Consider the following 21856-nt stretch of genomic DNA (forward strand, 5'->3'; position numbering starts at 1 on the left):
TATTAAAATAAGAAAAAGCATTCACATTATAACCTGTCTTTTAAACAAACTTTGAGGAACTCTGGGATAAACTGTTGGTAAGCTAAGGACAGTAGGTATATTGCACAATCTGTAAAGATCACATGAAGATAATACATTTTTTTCACACAAAAAATACATATACTTACTGTAATTTTAATAGCTTTGTTCAACACATTCACCCATTCTACTAGGTCCTGCTGATCATTGGCTTGTAGGAAATATTTCCTCATCCCTGCATTCATAACTGTTGAGAGAAAAAACAAACTACAACAGGTGAAATTGTGTACTTATTACCTAAACTTATGTCTGCGACAGCTGAAAAACCTTGCCAGCTTCAGTACTGTGACTCTTGAATTTGACAGAATGTTAGACCATATATGATATTGCTTTCATCACTCAATAACATAGAGTATTATCAGTAAGACTCTAATTTTAATGGTCACATTTCTCACTATATGTAAAAATATCACAATATAGTTAGCCAATCCTCTAATGACGGACATTTCGGCTATTTCTGATTTTTTAAACTATGTAAAATATCCCAATGAAACATCATGTACGTACACTTCTCCACACTTTGGCTAGCATTTCTATAGGACAGATTTCTTACCATAGGCTTCAATAATAAGAAAATTCACATTTAACATTTTTACAGATATTAGTAAACTGTCTTCCCCAAAGGTTGAATCCAACCAATACTGTATCCAAAGGCCTAAATTATCTAATATTCCTCACTAGCACCTCTTTTGTTTTCAGCCCTGAGACGCTGTGACATTATTTCCTAGACTTCCTTGCCAGCCTGGGCATGTCCTGCTAATGGGTGGTACTGGTGGGAGATGAGAGGTAGGAGGAAAGTGGGGGAGGGGATGGCTCTTGCTGACGCCCCTCCAGTAGCAACAACACACAACCAGCCATGGCTCCAAGCTCTTCTGCTGCTCCCTACACCAGCCTTGAAGTCCCCTCAGGAAGTCCTAGGTTCTGGTAATATCACCTCTTCCCTTTCTTCTCTCCAGCCTGGTGATGGAAGCTGCTTCATATAGTTTTTAATCACTGGGTTACTTCAGCATTCCTTTCGTGCGCCTTCAGCCTCTCAACATCTGGTCAACCGATTCCCTGTAACAAATCCCTTGGGTTTGAAACACTAAGTGTGGTGTGTTTTCCTGACTCTCTGTCCACCTAATTGGTAAAAACTTATAGCCTGTCTAAATCTGAATCTTTGATTACTGAGACAAATTAGTTTTCTATGTTTACTGGTTGTCTACACTTGTTTTGTAAGCTCTGTTTATTTTCTTTACCCATATTTCTCCTGAGTCGTTCATTTACTTTTTCTTGATTTGTAAAAGCTTTATTTATAAGAACTTTTCTCCTTGGAAGAAAAGCTATGACCAACCTAAACAGCCTATTAAAAAGCAGAGACATTACTTTGCCAACAAAGGTCCATCTAGTCAAAGCTATGTTTTTTCCAGTAGTCATGTATGGACGTGAGACTTGGACTATAAAGAAAGCTGAGCACCCAAGAATTGATGCTTTTGAACTGTGATGTTGGAGAAGACTCTTGAGAGTCCCTTGGACTGCAAGGAGATCCAACCAGTCCATCCTAAAGTCCGTCCTGAATATTCATTGGAAGGAATGATGCTGAAGCTGAAACTCCAATACTTTGGTCACCTGATGCGAAGAACTGACTCATTGGAAAAGACCCTGATGCTAGGAAAGATTGAAGATGGGAGGAGAAGGGGACAACAGAGGATGAGATGGTTGGATGGCATCAGCAACTCAATGGACATGAGTTTGAGTAAGCTCTGTGAGTTGGTGATGAACAGGGAGGCCTGGCATGCTGCAGTCCATGGAGTCACAAAGAGTCGGACACAACTGAGCAACTGAATTGAACTGAAGAGCTTTTATGTTAACCCTTTCAGTTTTATTTCAAGTACTTTCCTGTCTGTCATTAGTCTTTGTCACTTAGTTCATGGTATTTTGATGAATCAGAAATAGCCTATCAATCTTTTTCTTTTCTTTAAAGACTCTAGCTTTCACATGGTACTTAGAAAATCTCCCTGACTCAAGATTATAAAAATAAACCTTTATTTTTCTAGCACTTATTCATTTTATGTTTATAATCTTAATACATTTACATTACATTTATACAGTTTCATTTACATATACCCATTTAGTGACTACTACTTCTATAAAGCAAAGCATTCCTGCATATAGTGGTCAACAAACTACTATAGTCCATGTTCAAATTAAAGCTTATTAATTATATATTACATGATTTATTTAAAAAAAACCATTATTCTAAGAGCTAAAGCATCTGAACAACTACGGTGCTGTAATTTTTTGTTTTTAATATACTTTTTTTAATGACTTCTATAAGTCTCCAACAAAATTTTAAATAGCATACTAACACTCAGCTGAACGTGACTAAGGCAAGGGGGGAAAACGCTTACTTCTCAAACTCACTAGATTATGAAACTAAGACTGAGAACAAGATACTAAACCAGAGCTTCCTTGAATTGATTCAAGTCTTATCTTGTGAAGGGCTATAAAACAATTAGTCTGGACCTAAAGAAGTTTAACACACTATAAATCTGTTCTTTTATATCCTACTAGTGACTGGAGAAATTATAAATGCCATAAATATAAATTAAGTGAGTAACTCACTAGGCTATTACATATGTCAATATATAGTTTTTGTTTTTAATTTCCAACATTCAGTAAAGCATCCTTTATAAGCTTTTCCAACTTAGGCTGAAGCTGCGCTCCCCTCATAATGGCTTTTTCGCCCCTCAATATTATTCTGGGCATCTGCCTAGAATATCTGAAGAGTTTAAAATTCTAAGCACTTGGTAATACACTATACCTGCTATAAAGGAAGTGCTTAATACATGTATTTTTTGAATAAGTAACATTTATAGGAAGGTATCTTTTCAGGGAAAGAAGAGAGGTAAATATACCTCTAAAAAGACTCTTAAAACAATTTGCAGTCTAAATAAAAAATCATGTGCTTTAAGAATTATTTTCATGGCAGGAAGAGGCATAGTGATTTGATAGGAGGGAAAATCTGAGCCTGGAGCTAACCAAACCTAACGAGCTCATGCACCTACTAGCAATCCCATCTTATACTATCTATTTAGTCTCTGACTCGTTTTCCTCGTCTATGAAATGGAGCATAACACATCCCTCCTTTGAGAGTGGAGGCAATGTGTGTAAAGCAGCCAGCACAGGGCCTGGGAGAGAACAGAAGCTCCCTGTCACCGTCTTCATCACCTTCATGATAGTCAGCATCAGCTGGAGATTTCCAAGTAAGGAAGCACTGTGCAAAATGTTGGAGCAAATTACAAAAAAATTTACTAGCAGTGATGGGAACAGGCAAAGAAAGGAAAAAAACTTTTAATAAGAATAATGATAAACTGTATGAAACCTGTTAAGTTTCCACACTTTTAAAGCAAAGGTTTCATTGTGCATAATGAATGTAGAGCAGAGGCTTGAGCACTTACTAGCTTTTCACTTAAGTACTTTCCTTACTTCATTTCAAATCTTTACCATCAGAGTGAATGTACCAAATGGATAAAACCTGAAGCACAAACATTAGCTTGATTCCAAATAAAAATCATCTCACAACCAAGAATTAACTGCTCTGGTTCAAATACGGTAATGGATCAAATAGTTATGAGACAGTTTATCATATTTCTTTGCCAATTTTCCTCTGTTTTCTCTATTCCCTCTTTCCTTTCTCTGTCCGTTCTTTCTCTATTAGTCATACATCAGTTTTCTGAAGGGAGCCTCTAATTTAATTTTATTTCTCTTCTACTACCTGCTTCATTTTTAGCTTTCTTTGCCTTGTTCTTCTGAGTTTTTTCATAGTCTCATGTTCTTTTTCCTATTTGACAGTTTTTTCTTCTCAAATGTCATGTAATTCTGGGCTAGCCATTCATACTTAAAAACAAGATACCAAAAAACTCCTTGGAAGTTCTCTTGAATATTATGTAGGGATTCTGATTGGTGGGCATCACTGTACAGCAAGCCCCTCTGGTAGAAATGCCAGCTGTCAGTACCTATGGCTGTCTTCTCTGGGCTGTTCAGATTCTTGCCCCATTTCCACCTGGCTGCTGATGCTCTGGGCCTGGACACAGGAAAGAGTTGCATTTGGTGTGCTGACTTTTATTTAATCCTCGCGTTTTCCGTTTCATGCCTCATTCCCCCCTCTTCTCCAGGACTACTGTCTGCAGGCACATAGCCTGACTGATGCTATTTCGGGAGATACTACACATGCCATTCCTTGCTGGGATGGGGGAAGGGTGGCCGCCTGCCTGAGCCAGCTGGAGGTAGGGACCAGAGGTTGTTTCTACAGAGACATGCAAACAAAGTCCCTGTGCTGGGTCCCTCCTCTCTGATGCTTCCCTAGACAGGATCCAGCACCTAGTCTGTCTGGAGCTGGCACGGGGGCAGGATGTGGAAATGACTAGCTTTTCAGGGGCCTCTTCTACTCTGCTAAGTTATTTCCTCCTCCTCCATCCACTTCCCACCTTTTTACACTGTGAATTACAGAAATCTGCTCGTTTCAGGGAATATGGTTTGAATGTTTCTTGTTCTCACTGTTTGGGGGCAATTTGAGAAGAAAAGGGGGAGGAATAGTCATTGGAAGGACTGATGCTGAATACTGAAGCTCCAATACTTTGGCCACCTGATGCAAAGAGTTGACTCATTGGAAAGGACCCTGATGCTGGGAAAGACTGAAGGCAGGAGGAGAAGGAAGCAGCAGAGAATGAGATGGTTAGAGAGCACCACCAACTCAATGGACGTGAATCTGAGCAACTCTGGGGAACAGTGAAGGCCAGGGGAGCCTGGCATGCTGCAGTCCATGGGGTAGCCGAGAGTTGGACATGACTTAGCAACTGAATAAGAACAAAAAGTGAGAAAGTCTTTATGCTGCCCTTTTTATGGAAGCTGTCGGTCCATTTTAGAAGTCAGCGCCTCTTTCTGAAGGTAAACATGTTATGAATCCTTCCTTCCTCTAATGGGGCCTTCCAGGTGGTGCAGTGTTAAAAGAACCTGCCTGCCAATGCAGGAGACCAGGAGACGGGGGAGGGTCTGGAAGGTCCCCTAGAGAGGGAAATGGCAACCCACTCCAGTATTCTTGCCTGGAAAATCCCATGGACAGAGGACTCTGGCAGGCTACAGTCTGTGGGGTTGCAAAGACTTGGACACAACTGACCAACACTCCCTTTAACAGAAGACTAATAAACTACTGGCAGAGCAATAGATGACTAATCTTAATCTCTGATTTCAACGAAAATCCCTCATTCTAAATACTGCGATAACTTAATGTCAGATCTTTCCCTGTATACTTACTGCTAGCCCTTCAAACTGTATGTTTGAGATTTTACATTAATGAATTTCAAGAGTGTGTGCATGATATACTCTAAAATACAACGTTCTCTGTCACGTGACTTACCCCCAGGAGCCTTTCACTCAACAAGGTTCTGAGGTGTTTTCCGATTTAGCAACCAAAAATTATAAATTTGTAAAAAACACATGACTTTTTATAGCTTCTTAGTGGTGATAAAAGCATTACAGAGGATCCTCATACTATATCCTGCTTGTATCACACTTTCTTACTGGACATATACAATGCTATCCCTACCATACTGCCTACAGAAGAAACCTGCCCTTCCCAAGCAAAAAAAAACATATTTAACAAATATCTTCTACTTTAATGTAAAACAGTCTCTTCTGAGGTCAGCTGGAAACTCCTACTAATTTTTGTCCCTTTCCTCACTAATGTCCACTAACACACTGAGGGCATACAGATTCTCCCAGTTTTAACTATACCCACTATAATAACAGATTCTAACGTTCTCTGTTCTTGATCTTCAAGCTCCATCTCGTCCCTAATTATTGTCACCAGAGTATTTCCATTTGGATGTTTCTCCACCATTCAAACTCCACACTAAATATTTCACCCCATATTAAATATTTCAACCTATCAAATCAGGTCTCCTAGATCCTCGATTTCTTTCCTTGAAGCAAACCTATTTGATATTTCTGTCTTCCCTTCAGTTCCCACAGGTCCAGTCACCAAGTCCTTGTGCTTTTCCTTCTAATGTTCTTCACTCCTCCTCTTTTCCTCAATTGCCATTATCCTAATTCAGGCTCATGTTAGGAACAGTAGTTTAAAAACCACTTAACCCATCTCCTTGCATCAAACTCTCCTATCAACACAACAAAACTTCCTTCACCTTCTATCTTCTCTCTGCTGCTGCTGCTAAGTCACTTCAGTAGTGTCCAACTCTGTGCGACCCCATAGACGGCAGCCCACCAGGCTCCCCCGTCCCTGGAATTCTCCAGGCAAGAACACTGGAGTGGGTTGCCATTTCCTTCTCCAATGCATGAAAGTGAAAAGTGAAAGGGAAGTCACTCAGTTGTGTCCGACTCCTAGTGACCCCATGGACTGCAGCCTACCAGGCTCCTCTGTCCATGGGATTTGCTAGGCAAGAGTACTGGAGTGGGTGCCATTGCCTTCTCCAATCATCTCTCTAGATGGTCTCTAATCTCTTACCTCTCATTTTCCAAAACACATCAAGAAAAAAATCACCTGTCAACATATTACACCCTAACTCCTGCCTTTTCACTTTTCAGTCTCTCACCACTCTCTCTAGCTTCATTCAGTGTTCAGATCCCCCCATACACCACGTTCTTCTCCCCTGTACCCCTCTGTCCAGGGGTCCTCCCACCTTTTATCCCTAGTGTGATAAAGGATGATCACACTAGCCTCATGTAGTATGGCTCCCTTGACTCCCAAGATCCCCAAAAAAGGATCTGAAGCTCTTCTTCTGTGACTCTACTAAATAGATTGCCACCCCTTTATCTACCACCTGTGATAAATGCAATGATAATTCCCTGGCCCTGTACCTGATTTTGGGCTCCAAAATCACTGCAGATGATGACTGCAGCCATGAAATGAAAAGATGCTTGCTCCTTGGAAGAAAAGTTATGACCAACCTAGACAGCATATTAAAAAGCAGAGACATTACTTTGCCAACAAAGGTCCATCTAGTCAAAGTTATGGTTTTTCCAGGAGTCATGTATGGATGTGAGAGTCGGACTATAAAGAAAGCTGAGCGCTGAAGAATTGATGCTTTAGAACTGTGGTGTTGGAGAAGACTCTTGAGAGTCCCTTGGACTGCACGGAGATCCAACCAGACCATCCTTAAGGACTGATGGTGAAGCTGAAACTCCAATACTTTGACCACCTGATGTGAAGAACTGACTCAGTGGAAAAGACCCTGATGCTGGGAAAGACTGAAGGTGGCAGGAAAAGGGGATGACAGAGGATAAGATGGTTGGATGGCATCACCATTGAATTAATGGACATGAGTTTGAGTAAACTCCAGGAGTTGGTGATGGACAGGGAGGCCTGGTATGCTGCAGTCCACGGGGTCACAAAGAGTTGAACACGACTGAGTGACTGAACTGAACTGTACCCGTCTGTGAGATTGCAGCCTGGGAGACTGTTAAGGGCAACAACTGCTTCTTATTACTCTCACAGCCCCCAGTGCCAAGCAAAGTGCATATACACTGGACCTTCATTAAATGTTTACTGAGCACTTAATCAAATACCCTTAACTACCTTGCTCCCAAGCTGTGAACTTCTCATTTCCCATAAGCTGTAAACTAAATCCTTTCCATTATTTAAGCACTGAACATCAAATGATAATAAAATTAATCTTGCTGGATGTGATCACTGTAATTACTGATAATGATTACACATAATCGCTGATAGTGATTACACATGGGCAGAGTGGGAGGAGGTTGTGACTGGGATGGGACACAGGAAGAGGCTTCAGGGGTGGGGGAGCAGTTTTACTTCTTCACCAGACTGTAGTTTCAAGGCAATCTGCCTTAGAATAATTCATTAACCCGCAGGACTAAGTCGTGGGCCTTCTGTGACTGTTTTCTCTTGCAATATGATGTAATTATATTAGTCTAACTTAAAATTACTAATATATAAAATACAGCTACTCACCAAAACAGAACTCAGCCTTTGGCCTTAGTTTAGTTGCATCGCTAACCTAACAAGAGAGAGAAATGAATCACTCACTTCTTCATATGCTATTATAATCAACCTTAAACACTGTGAACTTCCACATGTACAATTTCCCAGTACTCACACACATTTAGCAACACAGATCTAAAGTTAAACTTTAAGGCAAATGAAAAACAACTATAAATTAAATTTAGAACATGGGTCCCAAATGTAAGATACGCAAAAACAAATGATACTTCCATGCTCTCTTTTAACAAAATTGTTTTTTCTTCAAAAGAAGTATGAAGAAACTGAAAATAAACCAGTAAGTTTTATGTCACACATATAAACATTTTTGGTTTCATGTAATTTTCAAAATACCCTCAAGGAATACTCCAAAGAAACCATGAATTCTTCCCAAATTGCATATTTCTAAATTAACTGCATGAGGAAATGGTGGTGGGTAAGGGCCAGATTGTATATTTAATAAAAGCCAAAAATCCAGAAGACACTCATCTGCAATGAGGAAACCAATGGCACTGGATCCTCACTTGTACATTAGAATACCCTAGGATAAGGGACCCCTTTTACTACATGCAGCACGTGGTTCCATCTGGAAAGTGAACAACTAGCTGCCCCTGGTTGCTGCTAGCCTTTATAAAGCAGCTCACATGGAAGCCCATCCAGGGCTGTTTGCCACCATCCAGGGCTGTTTGCCACGCTGCTGCCCAGTGTCTAAGGGCCCAGTGCCCTTAGAATTGTAGCATCTGTTCTGTACCTTCAGAAGGAATTCTAAGTTTAGGTGTCCTGACTGATCCCAACTACAAATTCAGAGCACTGAATCACAATGAAATTTGTTCCAGGGATAAATTCTGAGGGAGAAGTGGCAAGTCTAAAGTAGAGTACAAGGGTACAATTCAAACTTCAGTACGCTATGGGGCAGAGGTGAAACTTCACCACATAGAGAAGGTTATATTTAAAAAAGGAAGCAATGGAAGAGGGGAAAGCAGTGGCCAGTCAGTCTGCCTGTTTTATTGAATTAATATCTTAATCCTTAAAAAGACCTCCCGTTTTTAAAAAGACCAGGCAATAAGCAACTGAAGAGACACAGGCACACAGGCAATTTCTACCTCAACTGCCTATTCCAATAAAATAGGCCTTTCCACATCACTTCACTAAGAGTCAAAAATCCCTGGCAGCACGTTTACACTGCAGTATATGTATACTGCAGGCAATCAAGTAAACTGATGAGGGGGTGGGGTGTTGGGGGGCATCTACAGTTTATTCCACAATGGAATCCTACACTTCCTAACAAAAGTTATAGAATTTAAGTTGCAAGCCACCCTGAAGTATTACTAAATGTCTTAAATTTATAGGAACACTTGAGGTATACTTAAAATTTGTCTTCTGCAAATTTACATAATAACGATTTTAAAGTAAAATGGTTCCCTTTAAATATGTAATTTTTGTTGTCCAAGGACTATTTTATTTTTTGGTCAATGAGAATGAATAGCTCTATTATAATACTGAATACAAAGCTTTTTATTTATCAAAAATATCTTTTTCTTTTAAACAGAGGCATTCTTGTAAACTGGTCCTCTGATGAAGACCTTTGCTAACAAATCCCAATATACGCATAATAGTATGTATATGCATATTATTTAATCATACTGTGTTGCTACTTTCATATCTCAAGTCATCACTAAGCTTATTACTTTCTGTAAAACAAAGCTATTAATAGTTCCTCAGCATCTCTCTATCTCAGTTCCCAAAACAGTAATAAAAGATAATAAGAGGGGGAAAACTACCTAATACAAATCTAAATTCTTGAAAAGAAAAATAGTATTGCAAAAATTTCTGAGAAGTCAACAAACATGAAAAGAAATCAGTAGAGACAAAGTCAAATGAGGGAAAAATCATCTTTCATCATGAAGATAGTTCGTATTCTCCTCAAAGTAAGATGTAAAGAAACAAAAAGTCAAAGGTAATGAGATTAAAAATTAGTTTAAATAAACACAGATTTAGAAAAATCTTAACCAGATTTCCCAAAGACAGAACCTAACTATTAACAGATCAATCCACTTCTGACATTCATATGCCTAATCATAAAAGTTAATGTTAACTTCCCAATTTGCTACATTCTATAATTTAACTCTGTACTCTTTCTAAATTTGATGAAATTTCCTAATTTTACCAAAGAACTTCCTAAACATAGTAATCAGGTAGTGTTTTCAGTGTGATATGAACTACATCATCATCTTAAATGACAAAGAGAAGAGTCGGCTCCCTTTATTCATACTCTCATTCTTAGGGATCTTCATTCAAGCATGAATGTAAGACAATACACAGAGACTACCTTTGAAATGTAGGTAAGTTTAATGGCGCCAACACGTGATGATCCAGAAGGTAGGTTCTATAAACAAATTATTAACATATAATTAATATCCAACATTACAAATTTATTTAACATAAAATATCCTATACACACTAAAAAAAAGTTAAGAAATCAGATGTTTAGATGTCACACTTTACAAGTTAACTTTTCAGTTCAAGTATTCACTAGGTTTGAAATCAAGTGGACAACAAGGATAACAACAATGAACTCTTTCTGTTCCACCACAACACATTCTGTTATAGCTAAAGGCTATCTTGTTATCATTATATCTAAACTTTTTTCATGAGCTTAACAAACCATGAACAAGATCAGATTTTGTTTCAGAAAGCAATGGGGAAAAAATATTTAGACATAAAACAGAAAGGTAAGAAATTTCAAAAAAGTACATATACTACTTTGTTTTATTAAAATTATTAAATCACATATATGGCTTTAAAAAGACTGGATTTTCCCCCATTTAAATTATGTTAGTATTTATTACACCATTACTAATCTACATTGATACCATTTTTCAAGAAAATTATTGACACTTTTAAAACAGGGAATGTATATATTGGCACATTCATTAAAAATATAATTATTCTTCCCTTCCAAGTTTGGGATATGGTATGTGTCTTAAAAGGAGGAGAATCATTTCTGCCTGAGGCTATCAGAAAAGACTCAGTGGAAGAATGAAAAGCATTGAAGCTAGACTTTATAAAGAAAAAGTTCGAAACACAAAGAACAGGACAGCGAATATTCCAGGCAGAGAAACAGATGAGTTTCACCAAGTGGATGAGGATGTTCTGTACTGAAAAGGGAAAGAGACTGTGCTGGGCTGTAAAACGGAGTCACACAGGGTTGAAGTAGGAAACAGTGGTTTAGGAACTTAAACTAACAACCTAATTATAGAGGACCTAAATAAGAAACAAAGTAGCAAGGAATTTATACTGTTAAGACTTGGAGGGAATTCCCTAGGCATGCAGTGTTTAGGTCTCAGTCCTTTCAGTGTGGTAGCTGGGTATCAATCCCTGGTCAGGGAACTAGGATCCTGCAAGCAGCCAAAAAAAAAAAAATTGTATATATATACACACACACACATACATACACCATTAAAGAAGGCTTCTAAGCAGTTCTGTAACGAAAACTGTGCTTTAATTAAAATGTACTGGACTATAATAATCAGGGAAGATGGAGATGGGAAAACCAGACAGAAGAATCTGCAAAAAAGTAATAAACATAAAGACTGATAGATGATTTCAAAAGTAAAAGTAAAACAATCCTGATTTTGAAAGTTTCCTCCACTATAGATTAAGGATCAATTTTTAACTTCCTTTATAATAATGTACATTAAAGAAAAAAATCTATGGGTTTATTCTCATGAATGATTAGGAGGTACCTGTCTCAAACCTCTGTAAGCTTAGTGGAAACAGTTAATGATATGGAAGCCTAGACATTTAAAAGATGGGATTCTCAAACACAAACTGATTATTGTTTATAGGGGCATGTCTTTTCAAAACTCACTTCTATGCAAAGTAAAACTGCATTATGTTTTGCTTTAAACTCCAGACTATATATTGATACAAGCTTCTAAATTTATATCATAAATATGTACATAAAATTATAACTTTTAATGTGTATCTTTAAATGGTTGTCCTTATACAAAATGTTTTATGTTTAAAGGGTTTTTTCTTTTCAATTTGGATAAGGAAATGAAATGTTAAAATGTCTTCAAGCTCTTCTAACCACTATCAAACAGTTTTTTTCCCCAAATACTGCTATTCCACAATTTGAAATCATTATTTTTCAAGTCCTCCATAATTCTATCATTTGAACTAGGTGACTACAGCTCTAATCCCATGGGTGAGAAAAAGAAATGAGCAACTATGTCCTGACTGCATGACATAAAGGGTCATAAATTAGTGACACGGTACAATGAAATATAAGTACCTGGCAGATAAAGGATATTCAAAATACCTAGTTTCTACAAAGTGGTATGATTGCTGCCAATTTCAATCAGGAAAGAAATGGGTTTCAAATCTGTTATTTGACAATGAACAAGAAATAATAAACTAGTATGACATTTAAGATAAAAAGAGAAACAAACTATTCTTATGAGTTCCTCTACTCATTTTGCGAAAATCCTCTTTCAGGTTTTTTCAAATTCACTTTCTAATAAAGCTACTTAATTAACTCTCCACCATTTCTCACACCATCAACAAAGCACAGAAAGCCCCAAACTGATTCCCTAGTAATACTCTAGAACGGATTTTTAAACCAATGGTTAATGTAAAGAAAGCAGTGATCAGAGGAAGAATGGCTCCCTAAGTACAGGCTATTAAATCAGTAGAACAGTGTGCAACCAGGTTGAATCATATGAAATCGCCATTTTTTTTTTTTTTTAGGAGATCAAAATGGTAGTAAAATGGCAATTTCATGTGGTTCAACCACAATAATGTTAGCAAGACATTTTACTAAAGTTTTCATAAAGAGATATGTCTTAATACATTTTAAAGTGACATTTTAAAGCTGGTATTGAAGGCTAATACACTGGATGATAGAACACAGATTGTAAAAGATTCTTATCAGTTGGAATGAAGAGATAAAATTATTAAGAACAAACTGAATAAAAAGACAAATTTAAAATTCTGCACTCCATTCAAAAAAACTAATGGGCTAATTAATTACACCACAGAAATCTGGCTTTAAAAAAAGAGTTAATGTGAAAAAGATCTAGCTAAGTACACACTTTCACATATACCCTCCCTGCTACAGCCAAAGCCAACTGTTTTCCAGGTACGCCACAGGGTTCCTTACTTTGATTTCCTGCCCCACACTACTGGGTGAGCACTGAATACCCATTTCTCCACATCCTGGCCAAAATCATACTCTTTCTTCCAGGTCAATTCCAAATGTTACTACCACTTCTGGGAGGACCTTCACTCCCTCTGCTAGCTACAATCACAGCTTTCCTCTGAAATCCAAGTTTATTGTTCCTTTGGTGTAATATACATAATCTATTTTGTTCTTTTCCTTTAGTTCTGTTTAAGTGGGAAGTACTGACAAAAGGAGAAATTCTAAGGAGAAGAACCTATTATATAAAGACAGAGAAACAATCAAGCAGTTGTAAATAACATTCAGGAGAAACTGTACAAGAGTCAACCAGATCTTATGAAAGAGACAAATCAAGGGAAGCTCATAGGTAGAACTGAGCAATGGCTTGTGTGGGAAGGAAAATCAGAAACTGGAATCTAGTAAACGGTAATCAGAGGGAGTCAAGAGGGGCCAAGTTACTCCCCACCTTGGAAACATGGAGTGGGACTGTGCTACAGATTAAGAGATGGGCAATAAAAAGGAGAACTGGATTCATGTTTTTAAAAAAAAAGGGAAAAAAGGGTAAACATGAACTTCTGATTTCTGCTGACTGGTTCCTTCTCCCAATGACTCTGATCAAGTAAATAAAGGTATTAATCATGTAGCTGCACAGACAGGTTACTGTCACCCAAGGAAGTTGGTCATACTCAGAGATAAGAGAGTAAAACAGAGTATCGATAAGTTCAATAAGGACAAGGGTAGAGAAGACACAGTTCCTAGCCAAAAAAAAGCCTCATACAAGGTCAGCAATCAAATAATGTAAACTGAATTAAAATACAAATAATCCTCCAAAATTTGAAAGGCTGCATGTGGATACAGGACCAAATGTATAGAGAATCAGAGGGTAAAGTAGATCAATAAATAGAAGATACAAAGAACTAGATTTTGGCATGCAAAACAATAATTAAAGCTGTCTCAAATATAATAAATACCTTTTAGTAATGTGTAGTTCAAACAACATAGTGAACATCAGGGATAAATGGGTCTCTTGCATTAAGGAGGAGACTGAATTAATACTAAGGATTAAGATCCCTTACAACTCAAAAAAATTAGTTTGAAGTTTATAATTTCTTTTAATTATCAGCAGAAGTTGTCAGTAATATCTGGTATAGTAAATGATAAATGGATAAACTTCAAACCCAAGATATATGACATTATATTTTCTAAAATAATGGCTGATGATCAACTTCCAGTTACACTGTGTGAGCTTGTGTACATTGTAAACCCCTAGAGGCCCTGATTATCATCTTATTACCTTTCATATAAGAGAATTTTTTAAAAAACCTATCACTATCAAGGTCCAATTCACCATCTCTCCTTGGTCTGTCCCCAGCAGAAGAGACGATGAGGGGATGTTTGCTTCCGGACTGGACTTGCTTTTCACAAAGTCCTGCTGGGATTACTCAGCACCCTGTGGCCTTCAAGGGTACTACTGACTTACTACTTCTTCAGTTATCAAGTATTTATCTTATTCTCTTTTTTCTTTGATTTTTTTTACTGAAGTGTAGTTGATCTACAATGCTGTGTTAATTTCTGCTGCATATATATATATATATATATACACACACACACACACGTGTGCACAAAATGAACATATTTTCTGCATAAATGAAGAAAATGAAAGAAAATGAATTCATTTTTATATTCTTTTCCATTATGGTTTATCTGAAAGTATTAAATATAGTTCCCCACAACTCAAATTCTATATGAACAAATATAAATGTATTAGCAATATGCATTTTGCCTAATCTAAAATCAATATTGAAGAGAAAAGAACACCACACTCGTTGTTAGGGGCTCTGGTTCCTTCTCTGTGAAACAGAACAGAACCTCCTACCAGTCCCTGCTCTCCTCAACTTTTCATTCCTCACCTGTAGAGGTCATCCCCTAGACCAGATCAGCTTAGAAGTTTGCTAGGGACTCATCTCTTGCTTTGCACTTACTTTCTTGCAATATACATCTCAATTTGAATTAAGAGTTTCACGGGTAAAGAAAATTTAAAACTTCTCAACAGATGATCTCCAGGCCAAGGCCTCTCAAAGATGATAAAAATGGTATTCTAATTTTTAATAGATGACATCTGCCCCCAATAATTTGCAAGGTAACAACAACAACAACAACAAAAAAAAACAAATTCACAAATGGCTGTCACTCAAATCTGACACTAAAAAATAAAAGGACTACACAAGTGCAAGACTGTCAACTTGGTTAAGCAGCTTATTTACCAGAAGACAGTACTCTCGCCTGGAAAATCCCATGGGCGGAGGAGCCTGGTGGGCTGCAGTCCATGGGGCTGCGAAGAGTCGGACATGACTAAGCGACTTCACTTTCACTTTTCACTTTCATGTATTGGAGAAGGAAATGGCAACCCACTCCAGGGTTCTTGCCTGGAGAATCCCAGGGACGGGGAAGCCTGCTAGGCTGCCGTCTATGGGGTTGCACAGAGTCGGACATGACTGAAGCGACTTAGCAGAGCAGCAGTAGTCTCTATCTTAGAGACAGTATCTTAAATCTAAATAATCCAAAAACTTTCTACCAGAGTTAGAGTTGTTTCTCCCAAGGAAGGAAAAACAAACACATGCCTAAATTTTTATCAAATAAACTGAGCTTCATCTTCTGAACTTTATCACAGTAGGATTTGGGGGTATACAGGGCAAGGAGAATAGTAGAAATAAGTAGTCAGTAGAAATAAATTTAAATATATGTTGTTTAGGAGACAAATCCTAACACCTGAATAGTATATCAAATACTTTAATAATTAATAATTAAAATTCATATGCTTTTGAAGAGGGAACCTTTTGGATTTTACAAACCTGTGGATTATCCATGTACCATACAAAACTATCTTCTCTGGTATCCAGTATGAAGTACCTCCGAAGAAACTTCCCACTGTTTTCATTTTCTTCAATGTCTAGAAAACCACAAATGCGATTCTGACGATCCACATAAGGCATTTCTGAGCTTGAACATTACACTGTAAAAAAAAAAATTAGCAGTAAGTACTTCTCAGTGGACTTCAAGCACAAAATATGCTATGGTACAATTTATTCAACAAAGAGCCTACTTTCCAACATTAGTTGGGAGCTGATCAATGTGAATACATAAAAGCAAGGGCAAAAATCACCTGCAATTAAGTTTACTGTGAGTGGTTACTATATGCAACTGTACACTGATGGGGACAAAGGAGAACTATTCATCTCAGCTGAATAATTTACTTACTTTTTTCCCCAAGAGTAGGCACCATCATCCCCTCTTCATGTTAACAGATAAGAAATTTAACACTGAGTAGGGGAAGTGACTTTCCAAAATTAGTGAACTAGTAGGTAATGAAACAAAACATGAACCAAGATTCTTGGACTCTAGAGCTTGTATCTTAACCTTCCCATCTAAAACCCTTAGAATTATTAAACCAAAACGAATCAAAATAAAGTAAGCTAACATGATAAAAAGAGAGATAAGCAGGTATTCTATGCTTAGTCACTCAGTCATGTCTGACTTTTTGAAATACCATGGACTGCAGCCCACCAGGCTCCTTTGTCCATGGGGATTCTCTAGGCAAGAATACTGGAGTGGGTTGCCATGCCCTCCTCAAGGAGTCCTTCTCAACCCAGGGATCAAATACACGTCTGCAGCATTGCAGGTGGATTCTTTACTGTCTGAGTCACCAGTGAAGCAGGTATTATGTGCCTCCTAACAGAAGACACAAACATCAGCAATGAAGTGCATATAACAACAACAACAAAAATGTTTTATCGCAATCTGATCAAGTCTCTAGATTTCCATAAGGTCAACTCATAATTCATAGGAAATAAAGAACACAGAGGAACATATCAAACTGCAAAAGTGGGAAACATTAGGACCAAAAGTCCATTTTCTTCAGCAAATAAATTATTAAAGGAAAAAGAAGAGAGAAGTTACAGATGAAAAGAAACTTCAGAGGTATATCATATTTTGATTCTGAAGGACTGAAATTTTTGCTGTGTTGATTAAAGTTAAAAATCATGACTTGGGTAAAAGGCAGTGTTTCCATCCATTTTTCTCTAGAACTATAGATATGTGATTCCCTCCTGATGTGATGCAAATCTCTAGATTGTTCTTACTCTGGTCCTTCTAGAGCCAGTGTCAACATCTTGTGACAGATTGAATTATTTACGTAACTAGTTCTTCATTAAACTCATGGCGAAAATTCAGTTAGAATATGCCCTGATACACTGCCTATCTAAATCACTTAACTGTATGCAGCTAGAGAAATGATGACACACACCAAAATGTTTAAAAAAAAACTATCCATTAAGTTTGTATACATGTGTTATCATAAATCTGACACTTGGAGACAATTTTTTCATAAACATACCCAAAGTTTTTAAAAACTTCTAAAATGTAACCAAAACTTGAAAAATCAATACACTATACTAACACATATTAACAGGTAAAAACTATCAACTTGTGTGGTATACTGCTATGAAGAAAGACACAGGCCAAAGGAACAGAATTAAGAGACGAGAGACAAACCCATACATTTGTGGCTGATTTTCAACAAGGGTGTCAATACCATTCAATGGGAAAGAAAAGCCTCTTTAACAAACAGTGCTGGGACAACTGGCTATTCATATGAAACTGTTATATTTTTTACTCTCTGTCATGTCAAACTCTTTGTAACTCCTCCTCTGTCTCCAGACAAGAATACTGGAGTGCGTTGCTATGCCCTCCTCCAGGGAATCTTCCCAACCCAGGGATTGAAACCAGGTCTCCTGCATTGAAGGCAGATTCTTTACCACCTGAGCCACCAGGGAAGCCCTATTCATATGCTTTAGAATTAAACTGGACCCTTATCTTATAGAGCTTCCCTAAGAGCTCAGTTGGTAAAGAATCTGCCTGCAGATGGGGGTCACAAGTCCACCTATGGCTGATTCATGTCAATGTATGGCAAAAACCACCACAATATTGTAAAGTAATTCAGTTCAGTTCAGTTCAGTTGCTCAGTCATGTCCAACTCTTTGTGACCCCATGAATTGCAGCACGCCAGGCCTCCATGTCCATCAAGTCCCGGAGTTCACTCAAACTCATGTCCACCGAGTCAGTGATGCCATCCAGCCATCTCATCCTCTGTCGTCCCCTTCTCCTCCTGCCCCCAATCCCTCCCAGCATCAGAGTCTCTTCCAATGAGTCAACTCTTCACATGAGGTGGCCAAAGTATTGGAGTTTCAGCTTCAGCATCATTCCTTCCAAAGAACACCCAGGACTGATCTCCTTCAGAATGGACTGGTTGGATCTCCTTGCAGTCCAAGGGACTCTCAAGAGTCTTCTCCAACACCACAGTTCAAAAGCATCAGTTCTCCGGCGCTCAGCCTTCTTCACAGTCCAACTCTCACATCCATACATGACCACAGGAAAAACACAGCCTTGACTAGACGGACCTTTGTTGGCAAAGTAATGTCTCTGCTTTTGAATATGCTATCTAGGTTGGTCATAACTTTCTTTCCAAGGAGTAAGCGTCTTTTAATTTCATGGCTGCAGTCACCATCTGCAGTGATTTTGGAGCCCAAAAAAATAAAGTCTGACACTGTTTCCACTGTTTCCCCATCTATTTCCCATGAAGTGATAGGACCAGATGCCATGATCTTTGTTTTCTGAATGTTGAGCTCTAAGCCAACTTTTTCACTCTCCACTTTCACTTTCATCAAGAGGTTTTTTAAAGTAATTAGCCTCCAATTAAAATAAATTAATTAAAAAAGAAAAAAGAATCTGCCTGCAATGCAGGAGACCCCAGATTGATTCCTGGGTTGGGAAGATCTGCAAGAGAAGGGATAGGCTACCTACTCCAGTATTCTTGGGCTTCCCTTGTGGCTCAGCTGGTAAAGAATCCGCCTGCAATGAGGAAGACCTGGGTTTGATCCCTGGGTTGGGAAGATCCCCTGGAGAAGGGAAAGGTTACCCACTTCAGTATTCTGGCCTGGAGAATTCCATGAACTGTATAGTCCATGGGGTCACAGAGAGTCGGACATGACTGAGCAACTTTCACTTTCACATCTTACTCAAAATGAATTAATTATTCATTTTCAGTTGAATTAGATGAATTGTTGAATTAGATGAATTGAATAAGATGAATTAATTGTCTTACTCAAAATGAATGAAAATAACTCAAAATGAATTAATCAAAATATAACAGCTAAAACTATAAAACTTTAGGAAAACAAAAGAAAATCCGTGACCTTGGCTTTGGCAATGAATTCTTATATATGACACTGAAAGCACAAGCAACAAAAGAAAAAATAAGACAAATTGGACTTCACAAAAATTAAAAAATTTTTTGCATCAAAGGACATCAGGAAAATGAAACAAAACTGTATATAGAATGGGAGGAAACTTTTGAAGTCACAGTCTAATATCCAGAATATACAAAAAAAAAAAAAACAACCTCTTAAACTCAACAACAAAAGTACAAATCCAGTTTAAAAATGGACAAAGGACTTAAAAAGACATTTCTCTCAAAGAAGAGAAGCAAATGGCCAACCAGAACACAAGAAGATGCTCGATATTATTTGTCACTAGGGAAACGTAAATCAAAAGCACAATGAGCCACCACTTCACACCCACTAGAATGAATATAATTAAGAGAGGAAAATAATAAGTATCGGCAAGGAAGGAGAGAAATTAGAACCCTCCTACATTGCTGGTGGGAATGTAAATGGCACAACAGCTGCATAAAACAGTTTAGTGATTCCTCAAAAGTTAAACACAGAATTACCATGTGACTCAGCATCTCCACTCCCAGGTATATATCCAAAAGAATTAAAACACTTATACATGAACTTATGCTTATACTCAACTTATACTCAAACACTTATACATGAACGTTGACAGCAATACTAACCACAAGAGCCAAAAAGTGTAAACAACCCATGTCCATCAACATGTATAATACATACAATGGAACATTATCCAGATACAGAAAGGAATGAGCTATCAATACTTTCAGTCAAATTCCAAGATATTTTATAAACACTGATGAGGTGATTCTATTCTGTAAGTTGAAATGCAAAGATCTAGAAAAGCTAAATCTATTTTCAAAGAACAGACTTATACTACTTGATTTCAAGACTAACCATAGAGCTACAGCAATGAAGATAGTGTAGGATTGGTGAAAAGATAACAATAAATACAGGGAACAGAATAGCATGCAGAAACAGACTCATATATATACCGTCAACAGATTTTCAACAGATGTCAATGCAATTCCAAACATCTTTAATAAATGATGTTGGAACAATTCGTGAGTCATGTCAAAAAAAAATTAACCTGAAATGGATTGGAAACCTAATATACGATTAAAATTCTAATACATTTATATATACACATATATAAAATATATACCGATATATATTTTATGAATATATGGGATTCCCAGGTGGCTCAGTGGTAAGGAATCCACCTGTCAATGCAGGAGATTCAGGAGATGTGGGTTGGATCCCTGAGTTGGGCAGATCCCCTGGAGGAGGAAACGGCAACCCACTCCAGTATCCTTGCCAGGAAAATCCCAAGGACAGGAGGGCTACAGTCTGTGGGGTCACACAGACTCGGACTCGACTGAGAGTGCACATACATACATGAATATATACATATATGAATGAAAGTCTTCATGACCTTAGGGTTAGATAAAGATTTCTTAGGTAAGACACGAAGAGCCTAAACCATAGACATGGTTAATATAATGGACTTAATAAAAATTAAAAACTGCTCTTTGAAAGACACCAGTTAACAAGTCAAATGATTAGCTGCAGAACATGAGAAAATATTCAGTACACATGTATCTATCACATAACACATATCCAAAAATAGGCAAGGAACTATTACAATAAGACAAACAAAAAAACTGGAAAATAGGCAAAAAAAAATCTGAACAGACAAGTCAACAAAGAAGATATAATGGTTTTTTAAAAAATAATAAAAAGAAAAAAGACATACAAATAATAAATAAGCATATAAAGATGCTCATCATCATTAGTCAAGAAGATGCTACAAATAAAACCTGTGAGATACCACTGCACACCTACTAAAATGGCTACAACAAAAACAAAGAAAACCCTGGCAATACCTAATGCTGTCAAGAATGTGAAGCAAATGAACACGTTCTCTCATATTACTGAAGGGAATGCAAAATGGCAAAGCAACTTGGGAAGACACTTTGGCAGTTTCTTAGAAAGTTATACTACCCTTAACAATACAACCCAGCAATCCCACTCCTAGGTATTAATCCAAGTGAATTGCAATCTTACCTTTACACAAAGTGAAGTGAAAGTGAAAGTCACTCAGTCATGTCCAACTCTTTGAGATCCCAAGGACTATATAGTTCATGGGATTCTCCAGGCCAGAATACTGGAGTGGGTAGCCTTTTCCTTCTCCAGGGGATCTTCCCAACCCAGGGATGGAACCCAGATCTCCTGCATTTCAGGCAGATTCTTTACCAGCTGAGCCACAGGGAAGCCCATGTATATGCAAATGTTTAAAACGACATTATTCATAATTGGCAAAAAGCAGAAACAATCCAAATGTTCTTTAAC

General features: G+C 37.7%; 1 protein-coding gene across 7 annotated transcripts in view; it reads right to left on the bottom strand.

The window, feature by feature from the left end:
• PLEKHA1 (pleckstrin homology domain containing A1) overlaps positions 1–21856 on the bottom strand; it is a 54636-nt gene that overhangs the window by 18886 nt on the left and 13894 nt on the right. For all 7 annotated transcript variants that reach the window (XM_027529575.1, XM_027529580.1, XM_027529574.1 and 4 more), the window contains exons 2-5: positions 16109–16269; positions 10404–10460; positions 8048–8093; positions 168–265 (exon numbers count right to left, since the gene is read on the bottom strand). In XM_027529575.1, the coding sequence (XP_027385376.1) occupies positions 168–265; positions 8048–8093; positions 10404–10460; positions 16109–16249 (342 nt within the window). In that variant the 5' untranslated portion in view covers positions 16250–16269. The remainder of the gene's footprint in view (positions 1–167; positions 266–8047; positions 8094–10403; positions 10461–16108; positions 16270–21856) is intronic.

This window comes from Bos indicus x Bos taurus, chromosome 26, assembly GCF_003369695.1.
Source record: "Bos indicus x Bos taurus breed Angus x Brahman F1 hybrid chromosome 26, Bos_hybrid_MaternalHap_v2.0, whole genome shotgun sequence".
Classification (NCBI taxonomy): Eukaryota; Metazoa; Chordata; class Mammalia; order Artiodactyla; family Bovidae; genus Bos; species Bos indicus x Bos taurus.